The 16998-nt window shown below is 42.6% G+C and overlaps 1 protein-coding gene across 6 annotated transcripts in view; it reads right to left on the bottom strand.

Annotated features, from left to right (window-relative positions):
- Positions 1-16998, bottom strand: part of ncam1a (neural cell adhesion molecule 1a) — a 169590-nt gene that overhangs the window by 43286 nt on the left and 109306 nt on the right. For all 6 annotated transcript variants that reach the window (XM_086012063.1, XM_086012064.1, XM_086012066.1 and 3 more), the window contains exons 2-3: positions 1559-1633; positions 62-271 (exon numbers count right to left, since the gene is read on the bottom strand). In XM_086012063.1, the coding sequence (XP_085868189.1) occupies positions 62-271; positions 1559-1633 (285 nt within the window). The remainder of the gene's footprint in view (positions 1-61; positions 272-1558; positions 1634-16998) is intronic.

Raw genomic sequence — 16998 nt, 5'->3', positions numbered from 1 at the left:
CAAACAAAGGTAAAGACCGACTCCAAGTGGTCGTACATATAAGGAAGTACGGTCCACTTACGAAAGATCTTGACTTGGACCGAGGCCTGGGCCTCCTTGTCGCCGCTCTTCGCCACGCACTTGTAGATGCCGGCGTCATCCACGTCGGCGTGGTAGATGGTGAGGGTGGAGGTGGTCTCATCGTTGCGGCTCACTTGGATGTTGGGGTTGTTTGGCAGGATCTTTTCCCCATTGGGCGCGAACCAGTCTATGTCTTTAGCATCCCCCACCACTGAAGAAAAGGTACCGTTTATTTCATGCATCCGTGTTTCACAAGTCCAAACAAGTCGAATTCTATCTAGCTGGCTGAATTAGATCCGAGATTTTATGATTTCTGTCTCAAAGGGACAGGCGAATAAAAGCCGGCAGTATCGTTCCACCCCTTCCAATTTACCTGGAATGCAGTGTGAAAGTGGCTGGTGTGTCTTGGGTGTTAAACTTCAGCCCCGCCCACTTAGACACTGGTAGGTTTGCGCCTCGCGGATTGACGTCAATCTTTATGTCAAAAAAAGTACTGAAAATGCCTTGTCTTGATAGCGAGTGTGAAAAAAGCTATTGACGTCTCTTTGTGTTGACGGCAATTGTGCTGACGTCGCCATCGATATAATTGCAAAAAGCTGCAACTGTGAATTAATGGCAACTCTACCGTTACACCTCTGTGTGAAAGCTTCAAATGAGACGTTATGGGCATTTTTCAGGGATGAAATGCTCTGCCTGCGTTTTAAGAGCTTTGGAAAACTGGAGCGAAAATCATTTTCCTTCCCGGAATGAAAGGCTTGGGGGAAAGTAGAATATACTCCAAGTGAGCCAACAGCAATAGTTGGGGTAAAATGATAAGATTCGCTTTGGAAACAGCCCTAGCAGGAGATGACCAGAAAAAAAAAAAATCACGTTGAGTTGGAACGCGCCACGTCCGGCTCAGGTGGGATCTCCTGTGTAAAATGCCTGACTGGCAACCAGGCACTCGGAACCGAAGACTTGGCGGCAGTACCTCGGATGACTGAGTATTCAAACAAAAATTCAGTTGGAAAAATATGAAGTGGAACCCCAACATCTTGTCCATTGTTGTGTAACACTCCTCGGCCGGCTGACCAAGCAAATGTTTCCTTTAACGCACATGCTCGCTTTTAATTCCCTGACGGACATCCGCCTGTGAAAGACTGTAACTGTAATAACTGAACGGCCGCACGCAAATACCACACAGCCGATAAACCCATACAGGTATTATACAGGTATCATTATTGGAGTACTTAATCTAAAACCCACAAACTTCTGACAATCAAAAAATCACCCGGTAATCAAGAAAAAACAAACAAGTTAAGGTGCATTTTTTTAAATTGTTATTATTACTACTTTAGCATTTTCTGTAACTTGGTACGGAACTGTCAGCAAAACCATGGCAAGACATTTTCAAGTCAACTGACTTTTGGACTCAAGTACATTTCAGACACTGTACTTTTGAACTTTGATTTAAGTACAGCAGTTGTATCTGTACTTCTACATTCAGGTGCTAGCTTACCTTCGCAGAGGAAAAACTTGGACTCTCCCACGCTGATCTCCCTGTGTGTCGGAGTGACCTGCACCTGGATGGCAGCTGTGGGGGAACAAAATACAGTACACCGTCAGGAAAAAGGAAAGACAAAGGCGGTTGAACAGGTCTGGAAGAGGATCATAGTTGGAAAGACTTCATAGCACAGGTTCTTTTTATTGCGATTATTAGCCGTGCCATCATGCAAGAGATTTGAAATGTTCTGGTTTTGAAAAAATGTTGGTCTCGGTCCAGAAAATCAAACACGCTCAGCTCTTTGTCAGAACTTTATTGGAAAATGAATAGACTTGAAAAAAAAAACCTGTTCTCTCTCCTCGTCCTAAGTACCTGCTGTGGTGTTTTTTTCTATTCATCTACACTGCTGCATTTAGACGTTTTTGTGTCTGTTTGATTTTGTCCCTGCCATCTGTCCCTTTCATTTTTCTCTGTGGGACAGAAAAGGTTTTCCAAGCAAACTCCAAATTAGTATGCAACAGGTTTGGTTGTAGGGAAAAGGGATGGATTTTTACCACGGCAGACACTTTAAGAACAATTTGACTGATTACTGTTCGTCATTATAGTCGTTTCACAGACAAGCTGGGCAAGACCGTCTTCCATGCCCACCCTTTGAAAAACATACTTGACGAATACATTTGTCAATGGCAGTAAACGGTTTGACAAATTTAAATGGCGACGGCAGTGTTGATATGGCTGTTGCTTTGCCGTTAGCATTAGCATTCCAAGACCACTAACATTTCAAATGTCACTCAAATTTGTCTGACACTTGGAATTACTTGGAAACACGCATTACCGCAGTCTATGTGATGGACCGATACGAACGTACCTTGCTAGCACCCGATAGGACACCACAATTTGATTCCTCTGAGCTACTGTTTCCCTTGTTTTGGTTAGCAACCCCATTTCAGAGGCCACTGTAGCGTAGGCATCGGGCCACTAAATGGTCCTTTCATCCATTCTTCAATCAATTTTCCATACCGTCTGAAATCATTCGTGGTGCGTGATAGTTTTATCAGTTAAATTGCATTAAACATGCCCCATAAAATGTAACTGTGTGAGTGGAAACGTGCGCACGGCATACTAAGTAGCATAGCAGTATAGGAATTTACTCTCAACAAGCATTCGTGAGCCCTTACTTAGTTGATTGATATCCAAGTGCGGCTCATCTATCTCCTTTGGAGTAGTTTGTTTGGCCGGGCGTGACCACGGCTACCAGACGGCAGCGCAGACATAAACAAGCGGGCCGGGACCTCGCTGAGGAGGTGGTCTCGGTCCACTTGCAAACTCTATTACGTTGCTCGCTTGCACAGACATGAACGCCACCTCGACCCGAGCAAATATAAGAGCCTCTTGCTTTGTTTGAGCTCAGCGGCTCCTGAAGCCAGGCGTGCATTGCATTCTGGGATGTGGTCCACTGCACCTCCTGTTCCACAATTGTGAAGTAAATACGAGCTGGGCAGACAAGAGACTGAACTAGGAACGGGATATTTGTAAAGTGGGCGTTTAACACTCAACTACAGTGTATATGAGGAGGAGTCTATTAGGAGATACTGCATTTATTTCAGACTCTTTCCACCTATGAAATCATCGAAATATGTAGTCTCACATTAAACTCGCCAAGTAACACTTGACACTTTGATTCCGACTCTGTAGGTGCTGCTTTTTAGGTTAGCATCACAGTTAGCACGGTGGTTTAAATGAGCTGTCGTTCACATGCTATCAAGTAAGCGCAGCGCTAACGCTGTTGCTAACCAAAACAGCAGCTCTCAAGCACGTGAATCAAATTGTGGAGTCGGGGATTTATTAAGAATATTTCATGATATGTGGAAAGCTTTAATGACCCACTAGTGGACTCGCTCCACAATGTTGTGTGTGTAATTATTCATGTTCCGGGGTGACTTAGTTTTTGCCCTGGTTCTTGTTGTATTTGCAGCATTTCTCAACAATAGTCCTTTTTTTTTTGTTTGCTTTAAATGTTGACGTATAAAATATTGTTTAATATTGTTCTAAAAGTAAAAACCTTCCCCCTAATAAATGTCGCACCTCACACGCTTTTGTGTTTAAAAAAAAAAAAAAAAAAGCCTTGGGTTGACATATAGGATATTGTTTAATATCACAATGTTCCTGTCAGTGGAAAAATGAAAATCATTTATTAGACAAGAGACAGGATGAGCACTTTGAGAATAATGAGAGATACAACATAATAAAAACTTGCATGCAAGAAGATAGTTCAAATACAACTTGACTGTTGTTTATTGAACCCCGTGAGAACAGTTGAACACAAACATAGGCGCCCAACACAACAATCTATGTATTTTATGCTTGTAATTTAAAACTGTGCGTTCACATATGTTTAAAGGTGTGTTTTGATAAGTTTAAACCAAGTGATGGGGTAAAATTATTACTTTTTGGGGTCTCTCTATATATGGCTGATTTCCACCTACTGTATACCGAGTGGATCTACATAAAATCCCCCACTAACTGCAGCCCAAAAATAAAGGCCTCCCCCTAATAGATGCATCACACCGACCACAAATAAATAAATAAACACCTCTGACTTCTTCGTACATGCACAGTAATTACAGCTCCCATTAAGTGGATGTCTGTGAAAAAGTTCGGCAAGTGAAGTAAGTAAGACATTTGTTTCGCGTAGAAGATGCAAATGTCAATTAATCGTGATGCACCCGCTGTTTGAGTAAATAACAAATTCTCTGCATTCCGTCTGCTCAAGGCCAGAGCGGGTTATCTCCATTTTCAAGTTATTACATTTTGAGGTCAAGTGGCGAGCGCACACGCGCTAACCAACGCGCCTCGTCTTCGCGGCGCCAACAACACAAACAAGAGGCGACAGCGCTGCGCTCGCCAGACACACTCATCGAAAGCTTTCAGCTGTTCATGAAAAACGCACCTGCGACCTTGCTACAGCGAAGCTCCCGACCGCAAAGAAGAAGAAGAAGAAGAAGCGCGGCGACTGTCTTGGAAGTATTTTTAGCCACGCACTCTGAAGATTGATTTTCCTCTCGGTGTCAATAAAAGGCGGCTGACTCAAGTCATCCCAGGATGCTTTTCTCTTTCAGCGGATTACTTGGACAGTGTGAGACGAAGTCTAGGAGTTTGCTTTAACAAAGTGTCTGTTAAAGGAATTGTTTTATTGTGCTTCTTACCACAGCTACAAAAACCCATAAAATGGATAGTTTAAGAATTGATTTTTTTTTTTTTTTGCACAAACATTTCACAAAGGCTTTATCAAGTCACCTGTCTTTAGTGCGTGATATGTGTGTATTGCACACTGAATTGTGATAAGATAAGAAATCCCGCTGAGCCTCGGCTATGTCGGCGCGTCACGCAAGCGGGTGGGAGTCTGTTTCACCTCTCACCGGGAGTTTCATGGGAACGCTTCCCAAGAACTCCCGCTACGATCCCGGCACAACGTGATGCGGCTGTTTGTCGAGCGAGTCATCGCTTCTTGACTCCACTATGATGCTCCTGTCATGAGCTGCTTTTAAAACAGGAGTGTAAAACCTACAGCCCGTCTGGCGTGGACGTGAGAGCGTTTGATTGGGCCCACCAGGCATGAATGCAAATCGTATATTTTCATAAATTTAAGACTGACCCCTGAGAGAAGAGAATTCGACCAGCAAATTATGGGTATTTACTTGCTCCACAAAGGAGGTTACGTTTACAATCATTGGTTATGTAAAGCGATTACAATTTTTTAACTAATTAATCGCAAAATTTTCCATAATAGATCGCGATTAATCGTATTATTCAACTTCAATTTTTCTATTTAAATTTTTAGATTTACTTGAGTAAAATCTTGGAATTACTGTGGGAAAAAATGTAAAGTATATTTCTATTCAAAGGGTGTTCTAATAGCTTTCTTTGTTCGTTGAATACGATTCTTTTTCTGTGAAATGCAACTGTTAAACGCTACACCAAAGACGTACAACTAATATGGTATTTGAATTTGGCTTTGCAAAGTGCGCAAATTCTTTGGGATTTCTCCAATGAGCCATCGAGCACCTTTTTAAAGTAAAACTACGTAAAAGTCTGTCTTTGCGCCAGTGACTCTCCTCTAAATTTGGCTGCAAAGTGAGCAGAGGTCAGCTGCCAGACGAAGTACGTAACACTGAGTTAATTTTTTTTTAACGCATTATAAAATTGAAATTAATCTCCATAGTTAACGCTTTAACTTTGACAGCCCTGGTAAAAAAGTTAAAGGGGAGAGTGTTTCCTAATCTAGGGGTAAAACACATTTCATACAACAATTGCTACGACTGTGGAGCGACGCTAGTCTGGTGTCCGACATCGACAGTGAATGTTCGCTCCCTGTTAACGTGGATGCTGCATGGGAAAAAAAAATGCTTGAACCCTGGCGCGCTCTTTGCTTTTCCAGGTTGGAGGTAGATACAAAGAAAACATCGTATCCATTTCGTACCCTCGCGTAGATACCGTGAACCTCCTCCAAGACAATCCCACTGATTATATCTGCGGTGCTAAAGACAACAAAAACAAGCACGAGGCGCTGTGAGAAGAATTGCTTTTCCCTGAGCCATTTTCTCACTCCCCGTCCTCGAAATAGCCACTTGCTGTCCACCTCTGAGGAATGAGGGGGGGGGGGGGGGGGGGGGGGGGGGTCTCGTGTGTCAAACACGTGAGACTTTTTCGAAAAAAGCCCGGAAAGACGAAAGGTGATTGCCCGCGGTGCTTTCTCTCCCACAGGTGCCGTTAACTCACTTCCATTACCTCGCACAACCCCAGAAAAGTAAGACAACATCCCGTTTCACTACTTGGTCAAATACGATCACCGAGAAACAAAAGAAACAATTATTTAGAGTCATGGGAATAATTGCATGATTGGTGATCACCAATATGACCCCTTGTATGGTAAAAAAATGGCAAATTTCTAATTCAAAGAATTATTCAAAAAGGAGAGATATCAATTTTGGTCCAGGTTGAGATCTCGACTACTGTTACAAACATTCAAGATTTGAACCTGATCCGAAGTTAAGTGGGAGCAATTAAGCTAGGGCTTTACAGGATACAAAATGAGCTTCGAATTTAACTCACAGGTTTTTGAGTTAAGATTCCCAGGATATTGCGTCACGGCGTATTAAAACTAGTTAGGAAAGAGTGCTGGTTAGTCTCCTTTGGAGAGGATTATGGACTACACCAAACAGGCTTGGAGGCACATTCTAGAGCATAAATATTTATATAGGACCTCATTAATTTAACAGCGGGTGCAGAAGCAAACAGGAAATTTGCGGAAGCGAATCGAGTGGTGCAAACTTTCATTGCTATCGCGGATCAGGAGGGCTTGCATGCTTAATTGGGGTCTGACATTCGGTGCAGAATGGCTCCGGCACAAGGAGGGTACAAGTCACCTAACGGTGCTTAGCATGCAAGGGGTGCGAGAGAGAGCAAACACTCTCTGCAGGGCAGTGCAGACATCATTGTGAATGCGCCAGACTGCGCCGCTTGCACTCAGTTCACGTACGCTCGGAACACAACTGACTGTGGATGTACAGCTGGGGAAAAAAATTGGGTTTGTGTCTGGGCTTCAATTTTGTTGTTTTCTACAGCGCTACCACTTTGAATTTGCCAAAACCAATTGCCACAAGACCTGATTAAAAAGTGAATCCGCCGACTGCAAAAGCAAGGAGCCGGCTTAGTTCTTACAACCGCCCGCCTTGCTGCGGAAACGACGACCGACCATCGACCTGACTGCCTAACCAAGTAAATGAGCAAAGAACTGACCGAGTCAGCTACATAACTCAAGGACAGACGAGAAACACACGCCAGCACACTGGCCACCGCAGACGGCTATTTTCCACCTTAACCGCTTGCTGAACTTTGACCTACACATTTCTGAGCTTTTGATGGCAGATTTCAGACGTGGAAGGGGATTAATTAACACATCCTAACGCTACCCTCCCCCCAAACAAGCCTATGAAATCTAAACTGGGATTTAACAGAAACCCAAAATACATGCTTTTCATCCTCATTAAAATATAAAACAAACCCTTCCACCGCTGGTTCATGAAAGTTCACAACCTCTCAAGCATGCTTTGGTGCTAAAAGGAACATGATCCAAGGTTGTTCTGATCTGTTCAATATGTGTGAGGTTGTGTCAGGGGGGTGCGAGAATAAGCGCAACTCTGAGCAATATCTATTCATGAATCCTTCTGGGATTCTCCTTAATGAAAGCATTCACCTCACATACTCCGTAATGAAGGGGATGAAAGTAGAGCTTGAAGTGAAGGTGGCTCGCACTCAACCCCAGAGACCAGAAAATGATTGTCGACCGGCGCACAAGTATTCTTGTCTGATTTGTTCTAATCTTTGGACCCTTCTGTTTGGGTCCAGTGTCCCATTTACATAAATCCTCAAACTGTGTTTGTTGCTTCTAAGTGTTTGCATGTGTTTTGCGCTTTGTTTTGATGCTCCAGGTGCAGGAACAAACTGTCAAGAAACACTAATAAAAGAATTTATTAGCAAACAGACACAAAAGCTGACTCACCGGCAAACCGACAAAGGACCAACCAACGGAAAAACTGATTGACTGACCCATCAACCGACTGACTCACTGGTTGACTAAACAATTAACCAATGACTTACTAATGAGCTGAATAAATGACTGACTAACCAAACATCTGACCACTACCTGAGTCACTGACCAAACAAACGAAGCATCGAACAAACTAACTGGCTATTTGACCATCAGACGGACAAACCGACCAACCAAAGCAATTACCCAACTGAACAACCAACCAAGAACGGCATAGCTAGTCACTGTCTTACTGACTGAGCGTTCAGGACCAATGGATTGAATTTATCGAAAGATGGATGCTGAATCATTAACTTGATGAATACCCACCTCACAGCCAAACCAATCAACCGATCACCTACCTGACTCACACGCGGACTGATTTACTAACCTACTAATTGATTGACCAACTGATTAACTAACTAGCCAAATGACTGATTAAGTGAACAGCCGATCGACTGACTAGACTGCCTAACCAACAGACTGTCTGACACGCCACTGACCAACCAAGAACTACCTAACTGACTCACCCATAAGGACCTGGCTTTGGGAGAGAGAGAACAATTTAGTCTCACATACTCAGGAAGGTGGAAGCTGGACTGCTTGGAACAGAGATGCTGAATTGCTTCCACAGGACAACCGAGGTGCCCTTGAGCAAGGCACTGAAGCCCCCAAAAAGGCTCTGTCTCATTCCATTTATTTATTCATTTATGTCTTTATTTATTCATTTCTTTATTTGTAGCTAAATAGCAAGTGTGCAAATGTAGATCAAGAATTGATTTCTAGCCCATGGTCACCTTTTCACTTGCCTATGGCCAAATAGTAATCCGCACTGATGCGCAACTACTAAGTATCAACAGCAAATGCTCAGTTATTTGGTGAAGTATTATCCTAGATATTTTTCGGAAATGGATGTCATTGAAGAAAAACTTTTAAGAGGCTTTATTTGCACAGCAAGTGTTTGTAATCTAGACCTTGAAAGCTTAATCATGGACACTCAATAAAAAAAACTAAACAAAAAAACAACCTAACCCCTCTGAATTTTCAGATCTACTTGTGCTACCAACCACAATTCAGAGGAATTCTTGGACCCGTGTCTCGTCAGTTGACAAATGGTTGCAAGGCACACACTGAGATATTTTGTCTCTCTTTTAACAGCCTAAGTGAAGTGAGCCATGACATTTGCAGCCATGAGTGACACCAGAGTGAATGCTGGCCGCTCGAGCATACGTCTTACATATGTCAACCCCCACAGTACTATTCATGTCACAGGTTGTCTTCCTTAATCGCATGACAAGATACATGTGGCGGAGCCTCCATTTTGTGTTAGGCTGGATTGACATTTTTTCTCCCAAGTGGCCAAATTTCAATAAGGGTCATGGCACTATACTTTGTGTGACTCAACCCTTGGTGGTTTACAAAGTAGTAGTCGTGGTATTAGCAACTATAAATAAAGATGGAACCTGGCAACCTGTAATATTTCATCAGTCGTGTTTTCAATACCATTAATACCACTATGACATCAAGCAATTAGCACTATTCTGCAGACTTGCAAGTGAAAAGATACAGATTGCATTTTCCTTTAATGATTCAACCATTCAACTAGCACCGAGAACGATGCCCACACGATTTGTGTTGCCGGCGTGAAATAAATGAGCCTTTCAGAACACATCCTAAAGCTGTCTCCACCACTTATCATTAACCTGCTGTACTCGGAGACGAGGCACAAAGCGCTAAGCAGCCTTTTCCAAGCGCTGTGTGCGGGTGTCGGCCGCCTTAATCAAATCGACACAGGCACGTTGGCTCCTAAGCTCCCCGAACCTTTTGCAGCCTTCAGTCATTCAGCAGCCGTGGCTTTGTGGAGATTACAGCTGTTGCCATCACTCCCCAAACCCGACGACCTTGTTACTTGTCATCTGGAAGTATTACAAGTGGAGGGAACGCAAAGGTCCCCAGCAGAAATCAACAGTTTAGTATGCTTTATCTTTAACCCCTTCCTCAATTTCTAATTCACTGATTTGGCTAGACCTGACCTGGACACTCACATGCGTGCTGTCTTTCTTTTCACTGGCATGGCATGTAACAACTGCAGTACCTCCACAACTCGAAATATAAGCAGTGCAAGGTAGTGCTCATGAAAAGGCACTGCAATAAGCTCAACAGCTCAAGAGATGAGGTATTGGATGGAGATTCGCTTTGCTGAACGTGATTTTATGGTAGAGCAATGTCGGCATTGCTTGTCCTGAAAATGCTGGTGAACGTGGGCCAACGCGTGAAGAATCAATGCAGGGTCGCGAAAGACCAACGACTTGTTTGGACAGATGGTCATCGTCGTAAGTGAGTTTAACAACTCTGTTTCATAGTACATTATTGAGATTCCGGGGCATTTACAGTTATTGTTCTCGGCAGCATTCCAACATGGCCGACTTGATCGTAAACCGTCGCTTTGAGAGCCAAAATCAAGATCTGACCTGACCCGAATGTACCTTCCAGTTAAAGTTTATCACAAGGTCACAGAGACTCTTGAGTGAGGTCGGGTTATCATCGGGAAAATGTAAATAGGTGCCGTCAAGAGGAGGGTCATAGTTCTTTCTAAGCAAGAATCAATTATCGTGTTTGAGTCATTTAACACGCAACTATGACATCTACTTAGGTCCACGGGTGTGATATGATGACGTCATGTATGATGGTGGTTCTAACTTGTGTAAAAATAGTTTGAATTCTGGGGCACATTTTTGACTCAAAGTCCAAATTGTACAAATTTTGCACCAGACTTCAAGGTACTGCTATGTCATTGCTTACGAAGAGCCTGTCATCCTTCAGTATGTGAGACATTGTTTAGTAGAATTTCACTAAAGTAGCAGTAGGAGTAGTAAGACTGGAAGTTTTAGCAATAGAAGCGGGTAGAACTAATCATGACCTCCATTAGACTCCCTCAAAGATGCAGTGTTTGACTTTGACATTTAAAAAGCTATTAGAAAAAAGAGCAACAGATGGGGCCTTTTCTGATATACATACATGATATTCCCTTTGAAGTTTTCTGTTTTTGGGCCGACCCGGCGCATGCCGATCTCTTTCATATTCAGCTCGCGCAATAAGGCCAAAGTGAGTGCGATTGCCAGTCTGTGCCGTAATTAACTAACGAGGGCAAAAGAGCGAAAGCCACCCTCTTCCTTTGACCTGAGTGGGCCCTGCATCTCAAAACCTGATAATCACTGTGGAGTCTCGGAATGATGCCGGGCATACTAATGGGGGTAAATCCAATTTCTAGAGCCCACCCACAATCACCTTATCTGGAGTCATTTCATGTTTTTCCTTTAAATAATTAAAGTGAACATATTACAGACTTTTTTTTTCACAATTTAAAACAATTCCCAGATGTCTGTTAAATGCTTTCATCAAAATACCTAAGATATGAAGAATTATAGTTTACCTTTCACCCTATTTTTTTTTTTTTTTTTAGGAGTCAGTGGTCACCTGGACCAGGTAAGACAGAATAAAAGTGAACGGACACAAAGCATTGTCTTCATCTCCAACTACCAAAATGAAGGCTGTCAACGTGTACTAGACCCATGAATGTTATCGTGCATGTAGCGAACACAACAAGTTTGCTAATGCTAATAACAGTATTAGCTCAGGGTTAGGGCAACTTTGCCCAAGAGAAACTGGCCAGAGAAACTGTGTGGGTGGTATGCTGCGCTAACGACACATTTTCTGAACTGGGCAACTTACCAAAGAGTCAATTAGTTGTGTAATTTCGCACTTGATTGGTGGGCAGGCACTTCTCAGACCCGATTATTTGTTTGGAAGAAATTCGAGTCAGATTTCCATAATACGTCACCTTTAATGCATCTTCGTCACAGCTGCTAACCAATCTTAAGAAGTTATGGAACCATTGCATCATGGCAATGTTTTTGAAGTTAGATAACTTTCAATGTACCACTAAACACGGTCACCACAATCAAACCAGAGTGGGGTCCTGCTACAAAGTCGGAGGCGTGTTTATGGCATCGCAGTGTATTGTGGCACCTTAACACCTTAATAACTACATCCTGTTTACAGTACTGCCACCGGTCGATACCTTTAGCGACCATCATTAATCCCCAGGTCACCGGTAAACCCACTTACAGAGGTAAAGACCAGTCCACATACGAACTGGGAACACAGAGAATACTAGCCCCCACTTTTATCTGTACTCCTGACAAATGTAACACCCTTAATGAGTCAATGTTTTCTTTTCCCGCCAGCTCCTGAGAGCATTTGTCCTTTTCTAGCCGCCAACCAACCAGAGACTGCAGCTATATAGTGTCTATCAGAGTTTTCAGTTTGAAAAGAGTGAGCTGTTATGTCTTAACAACATTGATTGCAATGGATCTTTTAGGACATTGCAGGCAGCAACACTCAACAACAACAACAACATAAAATAAGATGACAGCAGCAGGGGGAAAAAGCCACAACTAAGATACTCGTGACATTTGTCAGGGTGGTATATTTTAGATCCATCCCATTCTTTTGCCCTAGGTCACAAGGAAGACTGTCCCCACTGACTTAAGGAAAGGCTCAGAGTTGCAGCCTGGACCAGTCAGCTGTCAATGTGTGGGAATGGCACATAGATGCAGACCAGTCTTCAAAAAAACTGAGCAAACACAGTTTTGAGCAGTCAGACGAGAGATCAGATTCATCAGAGACGTCAGATTCTAAACTTATCTTACTTGATCTGAAGCAGAAGAGCCAATTAAATCCTTGAGAGTAACCCGTGTTTATTGATCGATCAAATAAACACTCGTGAGGGCCCTAATAGGTGAAACTGTTACAGTTATAATTCGAGGAGCGATTTAGCACTGGCAGTAGAAGGGGAAGAGACCGGCCAGTTCAAAACAGGCTAATTTCAGTTTAGGTCCAAACAGAGGATTACTGCAGTAATTTTTGATCGTTGGAGTATTTTGATGAAAACATTTCACAGACAAGACACCTGAGAACTGTTTGAAACCGTATTTAAAAAAGTGGAATGTATCTTGTTTAAACACATCATTGGCATTGAATAGAGATGTGCATCCCAAGTACAGGATATACTGCAACCCAACTTGTTTGCAGTGGAAAATAATATGGATGAATGGATCTTTGATGATACCCTTTACAATTAACACATGACCCCAAGTGATTACTCCACTTTAGTTGCTCCCTCACATTAGGACTAAAATCATTGCAAGTATCAATGATGTTCTTATTCGCAGGAGTCTCGTCTGGATTGTTGACAGTGACCAACCAACCCGTGGGGCGTTTTTTTTGGCAACGAGTAACACGAAACGTGCTGAAGTGAGGAATCAGTCAGCGCTTTCCCTTCCTCCTACCTCCCCACCCCGCGGGCGTCTCGGATATTCCCCCGACTCACAAGTCAAGTGGTTATCGCCCGCGTCTTCTTTCAAAAGGCAATTCCATCCAGACACGAGTCTGGTATGCTTTTGCGCACAGGTGGACAGGCACTCGACAAATGTGGATTCAATTTCACCCGGCTATCTTTAAGAGCAGATACGGCCGACACAATGAACTCGCTCTGAGAGTCTGCGAAATAGTTCTTTCTTTAAGGCCATCAGCATCTTTCCATCAGAAAGTTCTAAAACTGAAAATCTGCATCACAATCAGCCGTTGGCAAGGGAGAAGTATAAAGCGAGGAGCCTTTTGTCAGTCGAACACACTGATCGGTGTGGGTCGGCCTTCTATTGAGTGCTGGTCTTGATGCTGGATGAATAGTTTTTAATTTTTCATCAGAGATTATTGTTAATAGAGCTGGAAAAACATAAAGTAAGAAATACTGAGTACTTCAGCTGCCCTGTCATGAGGACAAGCGCTATGAAAAAAATTGGAGCATAATGCCGGCCTACAGGAGAGTTGCCACTGCATTGGCAGCTTTTAAATCATTACTTAATAAGCTACTTCGTTTCCGTGGCATTCCCTGACCATGCGTAAAGGATTGCCAGCTTTGTGATTTATCTATCCAATGACACCTAAATCTATTTCTTAATATGCTATTCAGTGTTGTATTGGTTTTATACAATGTTTTAGTGTCTTTATCTTAGTCACCGATGGTGTAGTGATACACTCTCATAACTTTGATGCAGGCAGCGTGGATTCAGTCCCCACTCAGTTTATTTGAGTGCAAATGAATGGTTGTCTCTAATGTGCCCTGTCTGGTCACCAGTCCAGGGTAATAATGGATGTAAAGAATAGATAGTTGGTTGTTTTTATCTTCTGCAATGCTAAATGGTTTTATATTCATGTGTCTTTAAAATGAACTATAAGGCCCTTTGGTCAACCATGTAGATTTTCTATGCACTCTAAATACATCAGGATTAGATTGGATTTGGATTGTGAGCTTGTTACCCAAAATGCTAACATTTTATGCTACTAACGTGAGTCTAGTTATAATCTATGGTGAATAGCTCAATGAATGTCTATAAATAAATTCAAGTCACACCTTATTTTTACACATACAGTGATACCTCATCTGACAAATAGAACCAAATTTTAGTTCCGAGATGCTGCTTGGTTGATGCTTCGCTTTGTGTGTGTGTGAGACTTTGGTCCAAATAATACTATACAAAACGAGCTAGTTTCTTTGCATTCATTTATTTTTATTTAGTCAAGGGAGAACCCCATTGTAAAACAACAACAACAAAAAGAAAACTAGATTCAAATAGTGTATAGCAACTGTTGCTTGACTTTGTCCAGAGCTAAGAAAAGCTTTTAGCACTTGTGACTTCTTTAGCAACTCAAACAGATTGGGCATTTTCAGCCTTGCCCCATAACGTATGGGATGTGTCGGAGGCAGCGGGTGCTCAGTTGACATGGTCCAGCGAATCAACCTGAGCCGGCAGACAGGATTGGACATGGCACAGAGGCTACCCTTAAATCCATCCAAATCTTATTTTTCTCCACGCAATCACTTTTATAGCCTACGGACGGTTTTGTGCTTATTTCTCACACTGGCTCCGGCAGGATAGGAAACACCTTCGGTTTGCACACACGCCACTGTAAATGTCACTCGCACATCAGGAGGAGCCGAGGTGGATGTCAATAAATAGCAAAGACGCAGAGACCCTCCAAATAAAGTTGGCATTAGCTTGTTGTGAGCCTTCTCACTAATGCTGTCGTGGGTCAAAATAGACCTGTTATTATCATTAATTTCTGCTGTTGTCAGACTGCTACATAAGTACTAGCCAATTTTTGAAAGAAGTCAATTCCAGACAGAGGCAGGCAGAAGGGTGTGCAGTATGCCTTTGAAGGTTACATCCACCATATCAAAGTGACTCGAGGAAATAATGCTAAACAAATTAAGCTAGTATTAAGATAATGTTGATGATGATGATAATAGGGTGGAGATGTGACAATGGTATTTAAGTGAACACAACGCTGACTCGTAATTCCTGTGCAACACATTTAAATGCTACAATAGGCCTGGACAAAAATTACAACCGTTAGCCAGCCTCGTTAACTCTGCGGGCTGAGCTTGCTAGCGCCGTGAATTGCAACTAGTCATAGCATAGCAACACCATTTTAGCTACTGACAACAGCATACCATAATTTTATGGATAATACAAGTATAGGGAGGTCTTTGGTTTATTACACTAACAAATACGACGTCTCAAGGTCGACGTCTCAATTACTTACTGACTACGTAGCACAAAAATGCGCGCTTAGTTATGGCTATACTTACTGGTTTTCATTTTATTGTTTTATATTTTGGAGAAGTGTTCTCATTTGCAGTTTACCATTCATAATCACTAATTTGCTTTTTTCCCCCAACTGTGGACCTGTGATTTTAAAACACGTAAAATATATTGAAAAACCTACCACAAATCTATCCTAGAATTCTGCTTGGCAAGTTGTCGGACTTACAGTATGGGCAGGGTCTATTCAGTAATGTGAATGGCCATTCAAAGTAAATTGCATTCATTTCATTCTCAAACAAATGAGTTTTGGTTTTGAGAATGAAGTTTGAGACAAAGACAATACTTAAGTTACAATATTATTAGTCATGCCCATCACACTAATTCATCAGTCAGATAACATCTTCCTCCTGTCAGTGATAATACATACATCACAACCAACCGCAGAGAAACCTTTCATTAGTCAGCCAACCAATTGGTTTGGGACCAAGCATCCTTCGGCTGCTATCGAATGATTAGAATCCAACTCTGAATTGGCGCCAAGCTCCCGCGGTGCGTTTGTGGCCTCCTACAAGTTGGCCACCTGGGGGGGATGGCAAGAGCTTGCATACAGATTCAAGAGCAACTGCATGCAGAGATCCGACTTAATATCCTCCACCTAAATGGTCACTGACATCAATCATTCTTGTACCACATAATTTGAATGTCACGCATTGTAAGGCATCAATAAAAATGGATGTGTAATCCGGGTAGTCAGGGATGGGAAGTCACCCAGCGGGTTGCCTGCTGAAATATTCAATAAAAAGTGTCATATCGTGCTTTCCTTATTAAAGGCTTTGTTAACTTGGAGGATTGCCGCCATCGCTTCTTGTTTTTCCTGAGCGAATTCATGTTCTGTGGGACTCTCAGCGGTGCATTGGGATCAGCCGAGCTTTAATAATGTGCTAGTGTGACACTAATCTAGAGGAGAAATTCTCCTTTTCAACAGCCCCTCCTACTGCTCTGTCTTGCACAGCAGTGATCGCTGATTGGCTGGAGGAGGTTTTAGATGAAGGGGGCACCCTCACCTGTCAACATAAAGGCGTACCCCAGGACACATCCTACTGAGCCAGGCCAACTTTCAGGACAGCAAGAAAAAAATAGAGTGAAAAACAACAATAGAAGCAACCCAGTCTTGTGTCCAAGCAAGATAACTTGGC

Source organism: Filicampus tigris, chromosome 17 (genome assembly GCF_054856515.1).
Source record: "Filicampus tigris isolate MCC_2025a chromosome 17, RoL_Ftig_1.0, whole genome shotgun sequence".
NCBI classification, from domain to species: Eukaryota; Metazoa; Chordata; class Actinopteri; order Syngnathiformes; family Syngnathidae; genus Filicampus; species Filicampus tigris.
This window is presented reverse-complemented; position numbering and strand designations above follow the sequence as displayed.